The sequence below is a fragment of the Passer montanus genome, unplaced genomic scaffold (genome assembly GCF_014805655.1).
Source record: "Passer montanus isolate IOZ18808 unplaced genomic scaffold, ASM1480565v1 scaffold13, whole genome shotgun sequence".
NCBI lineage: Eukaryota > Metazoa > Chordata > Aves > Passeriformes > Passeridae > Passer > Passer montanus.
Window position 1 is genome coordinate 4,061,365 of NW_024359832.1, and position 13,946 is coordinate 4,075,310.

Below are 13,946 nucleotides of genomic sequence, written 5' to 3' on the forward strand. Positions count from 1 at the left end.
CATCTGAGTCCGCTGAGGCCATTCCCTGTTTTTTGTGCTCAAAATAATCTTCCTTTTTTATTCTAACTTATTAGGGTGGTTGGTATTCTATGACAAGCTGTGTTTTCTTGCTTGGGTTGATTTGACTGTAATGACTCTGATAATTTTTTTCTCAAACCAGAGAAATTATATAATTATATAATTGCTACTGTGAAGTGGCTGCTAAGAGTAGCGCCTTCAAACTCAGACATTCTTCACTTTTCATACATTTCATCATGTCTGTTGATTCTGCTCGCTTCTTTTTTTCTTTCTCCTATTTGTATTGTAAAGGCAATGCATAAATCTTTGTTCATTCTCTCCCATTAAAGCCCATTAAAACACTTCTCTGGTGCACTGCCTTGGGCTCTTCTTTATACTACAGCAAGGCAAGTTTCGTTTTCAGTTGCAACTACAAATGAGCACAGAAAGCTGAATTTTAACGTTAAAAAGTTCCAGGGTTTTCACAGGTATCTGGAATCACATTTACAGACACAAAAAAAATAGGTTAAGGACTTGCTTTGGTCCTCAGAATCTTCCTCTGATGGCAGTGACTCTCAAGAAATACGCAAAGTTTTAGAACAAAGTCACCTTAAAACTGTATTTTTATAGTATTTTTGTTCTCACTGTCTCTCCACGGTTTGCCTCATGCATTAGTTGCTCATAACCATTGGAAAACACTGAGTTACCACAGTTCAGGTGGTAATCCATCTGCCATACTTCATAGAGCAAGAGGAAACCTCCCTCTAGCATATCTGTTTCCTGAATTTATACTTCTTCCATCTGGAGATGTGGGAAAACTATGAGAGATTAAGATAGTTCTGGAATATCTGCTTTGGTACTTCTCAAGGATGAAGTGTGAAATTTCTGAAACTTTCCTAAGAGATGGGTGGTATCAGTTGCTGAAACTCATAGTGAGGAATCTGTAACTTGTACAGTTGGCTGCTGTGATTGCTTAATAGGAAAATGAACAAAAAAATCCACTCCAATCAATGAAGCCTTCAGCTTTTATTTAAAACCAGAATTGATTGACTGCACTATGCATTTTTATTGACTTAGTAAACTAATACTAACCTATCGATGCACGGGTGACCCCTGATGAAGGGGAGAGAAAATGATGCATCTGACTCCATCATCAGAACGCTAAAGAATTACTTTATTATTCTATACTATATACATTACATCTAAAATGAGTCTGCCTTGCACTCACCCTTGGTGCACAGAACTGCACTCCTCTTGATTCTCCTGTGACTGTCTCATGACAGTCCAACACACACACACTTCTTGGCCCTGATAGGCCAAGGGAACAAAACATCCTCACTTTGGGTAAACAATCTCAATATTGCATTCTATTTTAGCACAACACAGGCACAGCAAGAAAGATAAGAATTATGTTTTCCTTCTTTGCTTGTCTCACAGCTTCTCTCTGTTCAGAGGGCATGTAAATACCACACCAACTCCTTTGGCTCAAGCAAGAGTGTGAACACTGTCTCTTCCTCACTTTTGCCTGTCCATTCAACCTGTAACTGAGAGGTGAACAACCAACACCAAGTGTTTCATCTTGGTCTCCAGCTCTTTCCCTGCAGGGGAGCTGCCAGGTTGCTCATTGAAGCCCTCATGGGGCAGCCGTGCAGGAAAGATCACATCTGCCATCAGGTAGTGAGACTGTTGCCATTAAAGTCAGAGTATGGTCTAGAGCTCTGACAACACCAAGAGCTGCTGCTTTACCCCTTTGTCTGAAGTGCAGAAACAACTGGCTGGATTCTTCAAAAAGAATAATTCTTTTATGCATCTGTATTGATATCCCTCTCAAGTTTTACTGCATCAAGAATTATTTCATGAAATGGGGTTACCTTTTATCTATTTATTTTTGTTTTCACCTTTCTTTTCTGGCCATAAGTACAGAAGAATTTGATTTTCTATTACAGAAGGAGCTTCCTTGAGGCTTTAACAAGTAAAGTGGAATTTCTTTAAAGAAATTTTCTTCTTGATTATGATTATGTATACTTTTATATGTATGTTGGTAGGTGTACAAGGCGGATGATAACAGTTCTGCAAACTGCCATGTTTAATTTCCACATATTCATGAATTCTTCATAATCTGAAATGTCTTGAAAAATACTGTGTGTTGAAGAGTTTGGGGGAAAACACAGAAAACTTGCTTTTTTTGGTTCTTAAAAATATAGAATATCTGTGTTAACATAGTCTAACCCTGAAGTACTAAGGTTGCCCTTAAATTTCTGTCCAGGGCCCCCAGAGGTGATTGCACTGTGCGGGAACCTCCAAGTTACACTCCCATCACTTATCTTCTTCTGAAGTAATCAGTGTGTGTCAGGGGAGAGGAGGTAGCAACAGAAGGCTGTGTGCATCTTGTGTCTCTCATTCTGGGTTCACGGGCTGCTGTCTGCTATGCAAATGGTAATACAGAAGAGAATAGAGGAAGTGGCTTCGGATTTATATACGAGTCAAAAAACAGTTGGCTTGCAGACACTGGTAAATGTAAACATAGATATGGTTGTTTCTCTGTTTTTAGGAATACACTATAGATATAATTTTTGCCCAGACTTGGTATGACAGTCGTCTAAAATTTAACAGCTCAATGAAGGTGCTTATGCTTAATAGCAATATGGTTGGAAAAATCTGGATTCCAGACACTTTCTTTCGGAACTCAAGGAAATCTGATGCTCACTGGATTACAACTCCTAATCGTTTGCTTCGAATCTGGAGTGATGGAAGAGTATTATACACTCTAAGGTGGGTTTTTATTATTTGGGTAGAAGAATAACCAAAACGCTCTTATGACTAGGAATATGAAAATAATGAAAGTAATGAATATGAGTCAAATTCCTGGCATCTCTTTTGTTACGGACCATAGGAGTTTGCCAGGAAATGGTTAAAAAAGAAAATAAAAAAGATCATTCGATCACAAAAAAGATGAAGTTCATAATATTGAAATATAATGCAGAGATAACTGCCTAAGTACAACTGAAGGTGACAGCAAATTTTGGTCTCATTTAGGTACAGGCAAGATTTAAAAAGGGTGCTGTATAGTATATAGCATCAAGGTGGTCTATCACTAATATACTGCGGATTAATTATTTTTGGTCTAAATATTCATAATCTAATTTTCACTAAATTATATTCTGTAAGTAAAATATTAAATGCTTCAAATAATTAAAATTATAAGAAATTTTATTAAGGCTAAGGCCCCAGTCCTGCATGTATTTCTTTATGTATTTACTCTTGTAAGCTATTAAAATCAACAGATCTGTTCATCCAAAATAGGCATAAACAAACATGTTGGTGATAATTCCCCTTGGCAAATGGGAGATGCGTGCTGCTTTTAAGCTTAAGACTATCTGTACTGATTTTTGAGTCACTTTTCAAACAGCTCTTGAAAGGCTGTAGTCTACAGAAAGTATTTTAGGGTCATCTCTATCATATTTTCTAAATATACCAAAAAATATTACAGTAAGTCAAGAACTGATCAAGAAGTAGTCTATGCAGAGGATGCCATGGATATGATTTTGCTCTTAAGATTTTATTTATTTATTTATTTATCTATTTAAAACAAAAAGTGGCACTTTTAATTACTTTCTTCTCAGTCATTTATGCTGTGTTCATATGCAGTATATGTTGTATAAACGATGTATAAATTTTTCGTGTATCAAATGTCAGAAGAATTAGAATGCTTTATAAGGATTCTATTCACTGAATTTTTTCCTAGTATGCATTATTTGAGAGCATACAGACATCTCTGAAGAGCACTTTTTAAATGGCTTAGTATGCCAGTTGGTATTTATAAAAGTCTCTAGAGATCCCTTTCTGTTGAGATTCTATTTTTTTTTTTCTTTTTCTAATTAGCAATTGTAGAGTCATACTTGGACTTTACCCTTCCATTGTCCATTCATTTTCAGTGAAAAAATTCTTCTAAAGAGATGCAAAGTAACAGAAGGAAATAAATATGAGCAAAAAAAAAAAAATCATGTGAGCCCTCACAGAGCAATAGGTTAGAATTACTGTGTCAGAATATGAGAAATAAAGTGCAACGAACTGGTAACAGAACAGCAGAACAGGCTTTCACCCTGCCCTGCAACACACAAACATCTGTATGGGTGAAGATATGGCCTGAATTTGACCTAAGGTAAAACAACATTGAGAGGTTCATACCTGACTTATTGAAGGAACAATAACACGAGCTGACAGTGCTCCAGGTTCGTGGGCTCCCCTGTATCACCACTCTTTCCTTCTTGGTGATTCAGGGGGCAGACATGGTGAAAATGTTAACCAGCCTTACTGAATTTCCTCTGAGGGTGGCCCACGGTCTGTCCATTGCACCATCAGTGATTCCAGATCTAGTTGTTGTGCTTTGAACACAAGGCTCAGCTTGTTTTCTTTTCCTGTGAGTGTTTAACTATCCAAAAATTGAAAACCGAAAATAAAGTCAATAAATGCATAGATCATAGTTGACAAATTTGAAAAGCATCTCCGAGAACTGCAAGCGTTCTGCTTAAAAGTGTGGGGAAGGGTCTTTCTTCCTCTCTCCCACAGTGTATGCTACTAAATACACTTTTCCTTATAAACCTTTGGTCAGGTCAGAGTGGCAGTTTGTGTAGAATAAATACTTTGTTCAGACACTTACAAAGCTATCTGGCAGCATGTCTCAGAGTCTTTTCCTATCTCTTGTCTAATATGTAAGCATTGTACACAGTCAAGTATGTGAGCATTATGGCAATTTTTGAAGTTGATTTTAGAAGACATTCTGCCTTTCTATGCATTGTTGCCAACAAAGGAGGAGGTATTTGAAATGCAAAGAAGTCAGTTTGAAGTCTAGTCCCTTATTTTGGCTTACTAGCGAAAGGTAGCAGAACTGGGTTTTGCACTTACTGCTTGGAAGTCCTGTGGAAATCTGTGATAGCATTTTCAAAAGCAGAAAGTGATTTAGTTCAGACAATTATGAATACTAAACCAGTTCTATAATGTTTATAAGTTGTGAATTATTTGAGTACCTTAGATAGACATTAAACAGATAGAAATGTAGTTTGTTTTTTCCTATGTAAATACTGTTTTCATCAGAACTGTTTCCATGGTATAGAGCAAGTCCAATGTACCCCATAATTTTTCTCTTATGTAAAGCCACAAGATACAACAATGCCAAATGCAATTTGACTTGATAAATGTGTTCTACAAAAACTTCCTTCTTGTGCTATCATAAGCTCCTCTCCTTCCCCTGTCTTCAGACCCTAATTTTTGTCCCCTATTTCTTGTAGAGCTGAGAGGTGCCCCCAAATCAATTGAAATTTTGGAAATGGTCTGAAATACTAATTGAAACAACAGAGATCCTCAGGTTTCATGCAATAATAATTCTTGTTTTGTTCCCTGGTTCTAATGCTGGATTGTTTTTGTGATACACAGGAGGCTATTCATAATATCTGTTAGTTGGCAAAATTTATTTCTGTGCATGGTCTTTAATATGTAGTATGAAGTGTCTGAATTCTTGAATGTAACCTATTTTCTTCTTCCCCTTCCTTTTCTAATTAGGTTGACTATTAATGCTGAATGTTATCTTCAGCTTCATAATTTTCCAATGGATGAACACTCCTGTCCTCTGGAGTTTTCAAGCTGTACGTGGTAAAACACTTTTTTGTCCTCTTTACATTCAGGCTTTAAATTTACTTAAATTTTGGCATAAGAAGAGCAAATGTTTATTTTTTTCAAGGCTTGCAGCAAAAGAAAGAACTGACCATTCATGTTTTGACTAGATTTATTGCATTGTTTAATATACTATGAATGAGTTGAATCACATGTATTTTTTGCAACTTTAAAAATAGTCTTTTTGCTTAGGAGTCTAATACAGTGCCTATTCCAGTTAATGGAAATGCACTGTCCTGGGAAAACTTTGTTTTCTTATGCCTGCAAGACTTGCCAACTTTGAATTAGTTCTATGTGGTATACTTAAAAGGAAGAATGAGATATGTCTTCTTCAACTTGCTCCTGTAAATGCTGAATCAGTAGAAGTCCTTTTCCTTTCTGTGGGACTTAGTCTATATGAGCAAAAACACAACCTTCAGGCTCTATGTTTTGATGCAAACTATGTTAAAAAGAAAATCCTAGGGAATTGTGCTATTTTAATCATATAATCATTAATGTTGGAGAAAACTCCAGTATCAAGTCCAGCCTATGACTGAACACCAACTTCTCAACTAAACCATAGCACATAGCACCATGTCCAGTCGTTTCTTGACTGCCTCCAGGCATGGTGACTACACCATCTCCTTGGGCAGCCCGTCCCAATGCTTTGTAACCTTTCAGTGAAGAAATTGTTCCTGATATCCAGCCTGAACCTGCCCTGATGCAGACATGAAGCCATGTTCCCTCACCCAGTTGCTGACCGCATGGGACAAGAGGCCAGCTCCTGTCTTGCTACAGCCTCCTTTCAGGAGGTCTTCCTTAAACCATCAAATTATGCATTAAGAAGTGTACTTTTAAGCTCTTTCTGATCATTTAATGATAATGTAATGACATTTAGGTTTTCATAGTGATGATTCTGAGCCAGCTTTTAATATTGGATTTTGAGAGTGCCAGATAGATATTTTTTAAACATTTGAATTTGTACAGTTTTTGATTGGTCTTACATTTACCTAGACTTAAAATTGAGGCCATTTATTTTGTGGTTGAATTTTAAGTGTATCAGAAGGACTATAGATGGTCTCAGATCCACTTTATGTACAGACCTGGTATAGTTTATAAATAACTTCAGAGATCAGAAAACGTGCTTTAGTACATTCTGTGGTTTGTGTTTTTTTTTGTTTCATTCTAGATGGATATCCCAGAAATGAAATTGAATACAAATGGAAGAAAACCTCTGTTGAAGTGGCAGATCCAAAATACTGGAGATTGTATCAGTTTGCATTTGTGGGGCTACGAAATACAACTGAAATTTCTCATACCTTGTCTGGTAAGGCAAAGTGTTGAGTTTTATTTTGTGCAATATCTATTTAGATCAACACAATAGATGAAGAACCGAAAACCACATTAGATGTCATATAAATACTTCTTATTCTTTTTTTTTTAATTTTTAGGTGATTATATTATTATGACAATATTCTTTGATCTCAGCAGACGTATGGGATATTTTACTATTCAGACATACATTCCTTGTATACTCACAGTTGTTCTTTCATGGGTGTCATTTTGGATCAATAAGGATGCAGTTCCTGCAAGGACTTCACTGGGTAAGAATGTCTTTTTTCAGCCTTGAAGGATCTGGTAGTCCCAAAGAAAACAAATGTGCAGCAGGGAGTAAATGAACCACAATTTATTCCCCTTCAGATTGTGACCATTCGTGTTCTCTCTTTTGAACTGCCACATTGGGAGTAGGAGAATCCTGCTGTAGTTGCATGGCAGAGTTTAAGGAAGCAAGGCTGAGCATGGAAATCCTGATCCAAGTTTGTTGGTCTGCTGTTGTTCACATAAATATGTTTTTTCTTCTTTATGTTTTTTTTATCATTGCCAGGGATAGTCATGTGGCAATTATTAGTCTGACACTTAGCATCGGGGAACAAATGAAGTCATTACTACATGACCAAAAATGGTGAAAATCTGGTTTCGTTTTTTTTGGGTTTTTTTGTGTTTGCATTGTTTTTTTGGTTGGTTTGTGTTTGTTTGTTTGTGTTTGAGGGGGTTTGTTTGGCTTTTTTTTAGTAGAATGATTCAATTATTCTTTTAGACCCAGGATAAGACAGAAAATTTGCAACCAAAGTTGTACTTCAAGAAGTTAAGCCTATAATTCACAAAAACTCCTGCTTTTACAACAGACAGTTCTGAATTGTGTTGCAAGTTCTAATACAAAGGTAATTCTGTGTTAGTGTAATCTTGGTTCACCTGTTTAGCACAGCATCAGTCTGCTAAGTTTGACTGTTTAGGATTCCAGTGCTGCCTTGGAGGAAAGTTGTAGTCCCCACGTAAAGCCTGATAAATGGGTACACGGAGTGCACAGGACACAGCTTCGGGCTTAGCAGGGACAGATGCTTATAGGAGAACTAGTGGCAGCAGTCTAACCTATTTTGGGGGAAAGGTCAAGAGCTGAGAGTTGTGTCTTAGGAAGTTGGAGATGGGAGTTAATTTTCCTCATTAGCTGTATTGCTGTGAACACACCATTCCCACCCTACAAGATCATTTGCTACCAGAGGCATGAGCCCACGCTTTAACTCCCTGCCTTTCTCACTGAAACTGGACCACCAGCAAGTCTGCCAGATTAATGAGTCAAGAGAGAAAGTATGCAAGAGCAAGCATCGCTCAGTAGCCTAATGGAAAGGTAAGGGAAGAAAATCTCAGTTTGGACCCTAACTTTATGTTATTTGAAAGTGCTGCAAAATGTAGTGGAGTCTAAGTTCTCAAATAAATAAGTGAAAATTACTTTTGATAATTTTAGACCTTGATGCAGAAAATTCATCAGATTTCTTTGACTCATTGAACATCATTGTGGACTCTGACTAGTTTCAATACAATAGTTAAGACAGAAAAAAAGTGTTCTCTTGGTATCTTTCTAGTTCTGTATCCAGTTTTTTCTTTTTACAAAGCACTTGTTATATGCCACGAACCTAAAACTCCGTCTTTGATGTCACCGTTAAGCTGAAGTTTTCGATCTCTCACTTCAGCAGTACTAGCCTTCATCTACTCGAGATGGAATACAAACTTTTGTAATATCTTATTTAGAGTTCCCTGCAGGTAACTCTGAACTCCTTTCTTGTAAACATGCAAAAGCCATCACATGACAGCTTGTAGGATGACTTTTCTTACATGCAAATATTCTGGAGGAGGAGAAAGAGAGTACCTGTCAAATAGACACAATTTTATGGAAAGAGAAATTAATACAAGAAAGCCAAAACTAAGCAAGGTTTATCAGGGCAGGGAGCTGTTTTGCTGTTGAAGGTTTGCTCCCTGACAGCCCCCTGTGCCTTTCACATAGCAGACAAGGCTGGGAAAATTTGTGTCTCTTTTTGTACTCTCTGAACGGAAGTCAGTACAGGGAGTGATGGATGCCACTTCCCACCTGGAGGGTGTGCTGGGGTCTGGTACCCTGAAAAGGCTGGACCTTTTTCTCTCATATCTATTAGAAGATTGTGGTTTCCCAGAGCAAAAGATTTGAGGAGATTACAGATATTTAAATATTTAGTTATACAGAGGAATGCCAAATCAGTTTTCAAAAGTATCTGGTGGGACTGAAGCACTTTTGAAGAGCACTTTGGTTGTCTGTTTGCCCCTTTAGGCATGTAATTTCATTGGGAAATCTGTTGGGAAAACACTACTGCCTTCGTGCTGCAGGAATAGTCCATAGCGACCAGTGATTCCATGCTTTGATTTGTGAGCCATAGACAGTTTTAGCCTGGTGTAATGCTTTTTGTTTGTTTATTTGTTTTGGTTTGGTTGTTTTTGTTTTAGTTTTTAATAAACTTGTGCATGTAAATAACAAATTGTTTGCGTGTTCAAGAATTGCTTTTCAAAGGAAAGGTCACACTTTATTTTGGACTACTGTATAAATGGATTTGCATCTCCCTGAAGCATCAAATAGAAGAAGAAAATGTTAAAACCTTATAAATTCTAAACTAATGAAGAGTGGTATAGTTGAGATTTTGAACACATAGCTATTAAGGCCAATTTGTTCTTTTAATTAGCTTGTATGTAACTGAATCAAGGGAAACATTTTCTATCACTTAAGACATAGTGTTAAAAGCATATCTGGTAACTTAGACAATGAGACCAGAAAGCCGTGAATGTCATCAAATTTGATCTTCTATGTCTTCTTCAGAAGCAGACAATTGGAAACATTATTCATTTTTCTTTTGTTTACCAAAAGCTTGAAATCATTGATAAATAATACTCCTTTTATTTCTGAATGCATCGTTTTTAGCATGTTAATTGTTTGAGCTGAGGGACTTCCTTGTGCTTATAAAATTTGTGTGGTTATTTGTACCCATTTTTCTACTGTATTTATGTGTACATTTCACATCAGATTTTTTAAAAGTTAACAAACTTAGTGTCATTGTTTGTTCAGTGTATGTTGAAAATAGGAGGGATTTAAAGGGAAGGGGAAATGTGCTGCTTTCTCTATGATCCCATGGAGGATGCTGCATCCATAGGGATGGATTCTTGCCATAGCACCAATGTATGTGAATATAACCAGTGGTGAACCCACTGACCCCTCCTGTTGGTCAGTCCTTATATGACTCATCAATTAATTAAAAACGAATATGATTATTTTTGTTGGTGACAATATGATTTGATCACCTATACATTTCTTTCTTTCTTTTTTTCTTTCTTTACAGGGATCACAACAGTGCTGACCATGACAACGCTGAGTACAATTGCTAGGAAGTCACTCCCAAAGGTTTCCTATGTGACAGCAATGGACCTTTTTGTTTCAGTTTGCTTTATTTTTGTGTTTGCTGCCTTGATGGAATATGGCACCTTACATTACTTTACCAGCAACAGAAAAGGGGTCAAAGGAAAAGAAAAGAAGGCAAAATCTAAGCCATCAGTAAGTTTAGTCAAACAAGAAAAAAATAAAAATACAAAGTGTTTTTTTATTGTAGCATTCATTTTGAATGACTGCTCCTTAAGTAGAAAAGCTAATGTTCAAAGATAATTAACACTAATATTTATTTTTAATTTTTTTTTTTTTGCAGTTGGGTGCTTGTACTAATTTTATGTAAATACAACTAGTGAGCAAAGGGTTTATATGATTTCACATATGTGAATGAGGACACATGAGCCTAGGGTGGCTTGATATAATATTCCATATCCTTGGTGCTTCTAGAACTGCCCATGAAGTGTGTACCCACAGATATGGTTTTGTAGGGCACAGTACTTCTGGAAACAGCACCTGGCAGACCACAGCTAAAACTGTAGCAGTAAAGATAATGTGCATGGACTGAAAGTATGAGGATTTCTTTGGATCTGCATCACCTAAGTCTTACAAAGCTTTGAAAAGGAAAAAAATGCTTATTATTGGCCAGTATTCTGAATCCCACTACAGAAATTCTATCTTAACTCTTTTCTAAATTGGTTCCTGTGTTTCTTTCTGGCTAAATTAACCTTCTGCTTTTACAAGTTGATATTTTTATGGTAAACCTCCACATATCTCAGGGTCAAGTATTATTCAATTTTAAGTCTTTCTGTTTGTGTGGTAAGAATATTGCTATTTCCAAAGAATTTATTGTTGGAAGTCAGTACCAATATTTAAAGGTAGTCTTTAAAGTAAGAAAACATTGGAGACAATAAGAGAAAGGAAAATGTTATAAAACCCCTTTCCAAATCATCTCATCAAAAGATGCAGGAGCATACCTGAACCATAATACCAGTTGCCTTTTCTGGATGAAGGCTGAATACCAGCTCTGTATGAGGTGAAACAGAAATGGATATGAAATTACTGAAGTAATTGCAGGTATGGAAGTGCAGAAATCCTGTTATGAACCATATCCATTCTGCGACTTACGTCAGCAAGAACTGGTGCACCCATTCTGAGCAGCACTGCTGTGGGCCTCTCTCTTACGGGGAAACTGCGAGGCTGTTGGGGGTTGATTCCAGGGAAATGAGAGCCCTTAGGCTTCATTTGGTGAGCTGTTCCAAGGGGATCAGCTATGTATTTAGGACAAGGCCAGTGGTGAAGTGTTAATACTTCCCTGTGCTGCCTTGGTAAGACATCACTGTGATCCTCAGGGAATCCAGCACAGTCAGGAAAACTGGAAAATGGAAACCTCAAACTTGCTTCCTGTTAGTGGTAGAAACACATGTGGGAACAAGAGAAGGAGCAGAACACAGGCTTTGGCAAGGGCATAGCTGAGTTATGAGGGTAAAAGGTAACAGAGGATGTGGGGGCATCACAGTGTCAGCATAGCTGAGATTCTGTTTCAGGTTGCTGCTGCAACGAGGTCTCAACAACGCTCGGTGAGCGGGGAGCTGAGTAGATCTGCTCTTGGCATGCACAGTGAAGAGCAGGTGAAGATATCAGGATGTACTGCTGTATTCAAACCAGGCAGTTATTAAAGATCAGCTGTTGACAAATCAAAAGACACTGAAGCAGTTCGCAAGTATGTTCTATTGAGTGAAAGAATGCCACTCTGCAGAATCTATTCACAAATCACCCGTGTGTGCAATAATCTGCCAAATGCTTTGAGATTTTCAGCGCATACGAAAATTTTAAATGCAGAATAATGATGAGATAGAAACTATGAACTTACTGAATAAATAGCTGGAATTTGCACTAAAATTAAAATTAGCAATATAATACAAAAATACTGTTCAATCATGTTTTACTGGGTTCTTAAATGGTGCTTTTTCTTTCTAAGGAGTTGAAAAAATAAATCTTCTTGAACAGAATATTTTAAACATGCTATGGCTATAAGACCATACGAAATAAAGAGATTACATAAAGAAAGGGATAATTAAATTTAATATATTTAGATGCATGGATTCTAATTTGGTAAAAATTTTTCTGGTGATGTTTTAGAAAAAGCTGTGACTTTTCTTGCTCAAAATAAATAAAGAAGGTATCTAATTAGTTAATGGGAAGTCATACCATTACAAATCCTTTTATTTTTATTCTTTTTTTCCTTTTATTTTTCCCCCTTTATTTTTGTCAAGAGAGTCAATTGATAGACTTCTATCAATTCTTTTTGTTTTGTAGTTTCAGATATGTAACTCAACAAAAACAGTTTAATTTTTAAAGTCGGTTTAATTCTTTCTGAAAACTCATTTATAAGTGATTTTTTCCTTGGGAAACTTGCTTTGCATAGATCTTCTATTTCTACTGCAAAATGCTATAAATGGTTACTACTCCAGGAACTGATGCCAATAAGCCACAATAAAGGATCTTGTGAAAAAAAATGGCGAGATTTTGCAGATGATTACAGCAGTTTTATCTTAGAAAATATGTGCTGGCATCATTCAAGAAAGGTAGTATGAATTGGCTTATACAAATCCACATTAGTAAGGATAATGAGTTTGGGCAGGAAAGATTAAACTTAATTAGTTGTGGATCTTGTTCTCGTCATCATTCACCTGAAATAAATGTATTACCTGTTCCATGATCTCCACAGAAAATGACTTCCTTTTTTACTTGTATTAGTGTTATTGCAGAATAATTGGGGTTTGATCCTATCAAACTGTATTATAAATGATCTCACAATACATGCTGTTTTATCTACAATTTCAGTACTCTTATCCATAAAAAATCAGCATGTACTTCTATATCTACACGTTGTGGGTGTTTTGTTGTTTTGTTTTGGTTTTGGTTTTTTTTTTCAGTTTCTTCCAATTTATACAAAGGCATTTTCTTGTTAGCTGTTGGTCTTTTTTCCTCTTTTCCCTCTCATTGCCTCTTACACACATTTTTTGTACTTCCTGTGGATAGCTAAGCCTACAGGATGACTGTGTCTGCACCTAAGCCACCTCTTCAAACTTGTAATTCAGTAGCCACCTCCAGTCTTTGCTGGTGTTGTGAACAGTGGAAAGCAGTACTGTAATTTTTTCCTTCTCCCATCATGTTTCTATGTTGAGGATTCCTGTTTTTTCCCACTAGTAGAAACAACTCATCCCATAAATCTTACATGGGCAAAACCAATAGTGAGCAGAGCAGACTAGGTGTGAATCAGAAATAGGCACCTTTCCCTGTTTATCTTCAGCAGAATAAAGACTTTTTCTTAATTTCAAAAATAAATTGAACCTATTTTTAATGTTTTATAAAAACAACCTCACTTTGCAATGCCTCAAATTAGGATAGAAGCATATAACTCCTGTTTCTTAGTACTGTCAGTATTTTATCATAACTGAAAAGAATAATGAGGTCCTTCAGGATGATAATTAGCTCCCTAGGTCATCATGTATAATCAGTTTTGAAACAGCAGTCTGTGTGAAACTTTCTCTGGTAG

At 36.6% G+C, this 13,946-nt stretch overlaps 1 protein-coding gene across 3 annotated transcripts in view; it reads left to right on the top strand.

The window, feature by feature from the left end:
• The window catches only part of GABRG1 (gamma-aminobutyric acid type A receptor subunit gamma1), a 59,534-nt gene that overhangs the window by 34,585 nt on the left and 11,003 nt on the right, over nucleotides 1-13,946 (top strand). The window contains exons 1-6 of one of the 3 annotated variants that reach the window (XM_039699073.1): nucleotides 2,380-2,433; nucleotides 2,549-2,769; nucleotides 5,557-5,639; nucleotides 6,836-6,973; nucleotides 7,098-7,250; nucleotides 10,344-10,555. In XM_039699073.1, the coding sequence (XP_039555007.1) occupies nucleotides 2,425-2,433; nucleotides 2,549-2,769; nucleotides 5,557-5,639; nucleotides 6,836-6,973; nucleotides 7,098-7,250; nucleotides 10,344-10,555 (816 nt within the window). In that variant the 5' untranslated portion in view covers nucleotides 2,380-2,424. Of the gene's footprint in view, nucleotides 1-2,379; nucleotides 2,434-2,548; nucleotides 2,770-5,556; nucleotides 5,640-6,835; nucleotides 6,974-7,097; nucleotides 7,251-10,343; nucleotides 10,556-13,946 lie in introns of those variants that run through there. The other 2 variants (XM_039699072.1, XM_039699074.1) reach the window with 2 other exon arrangements.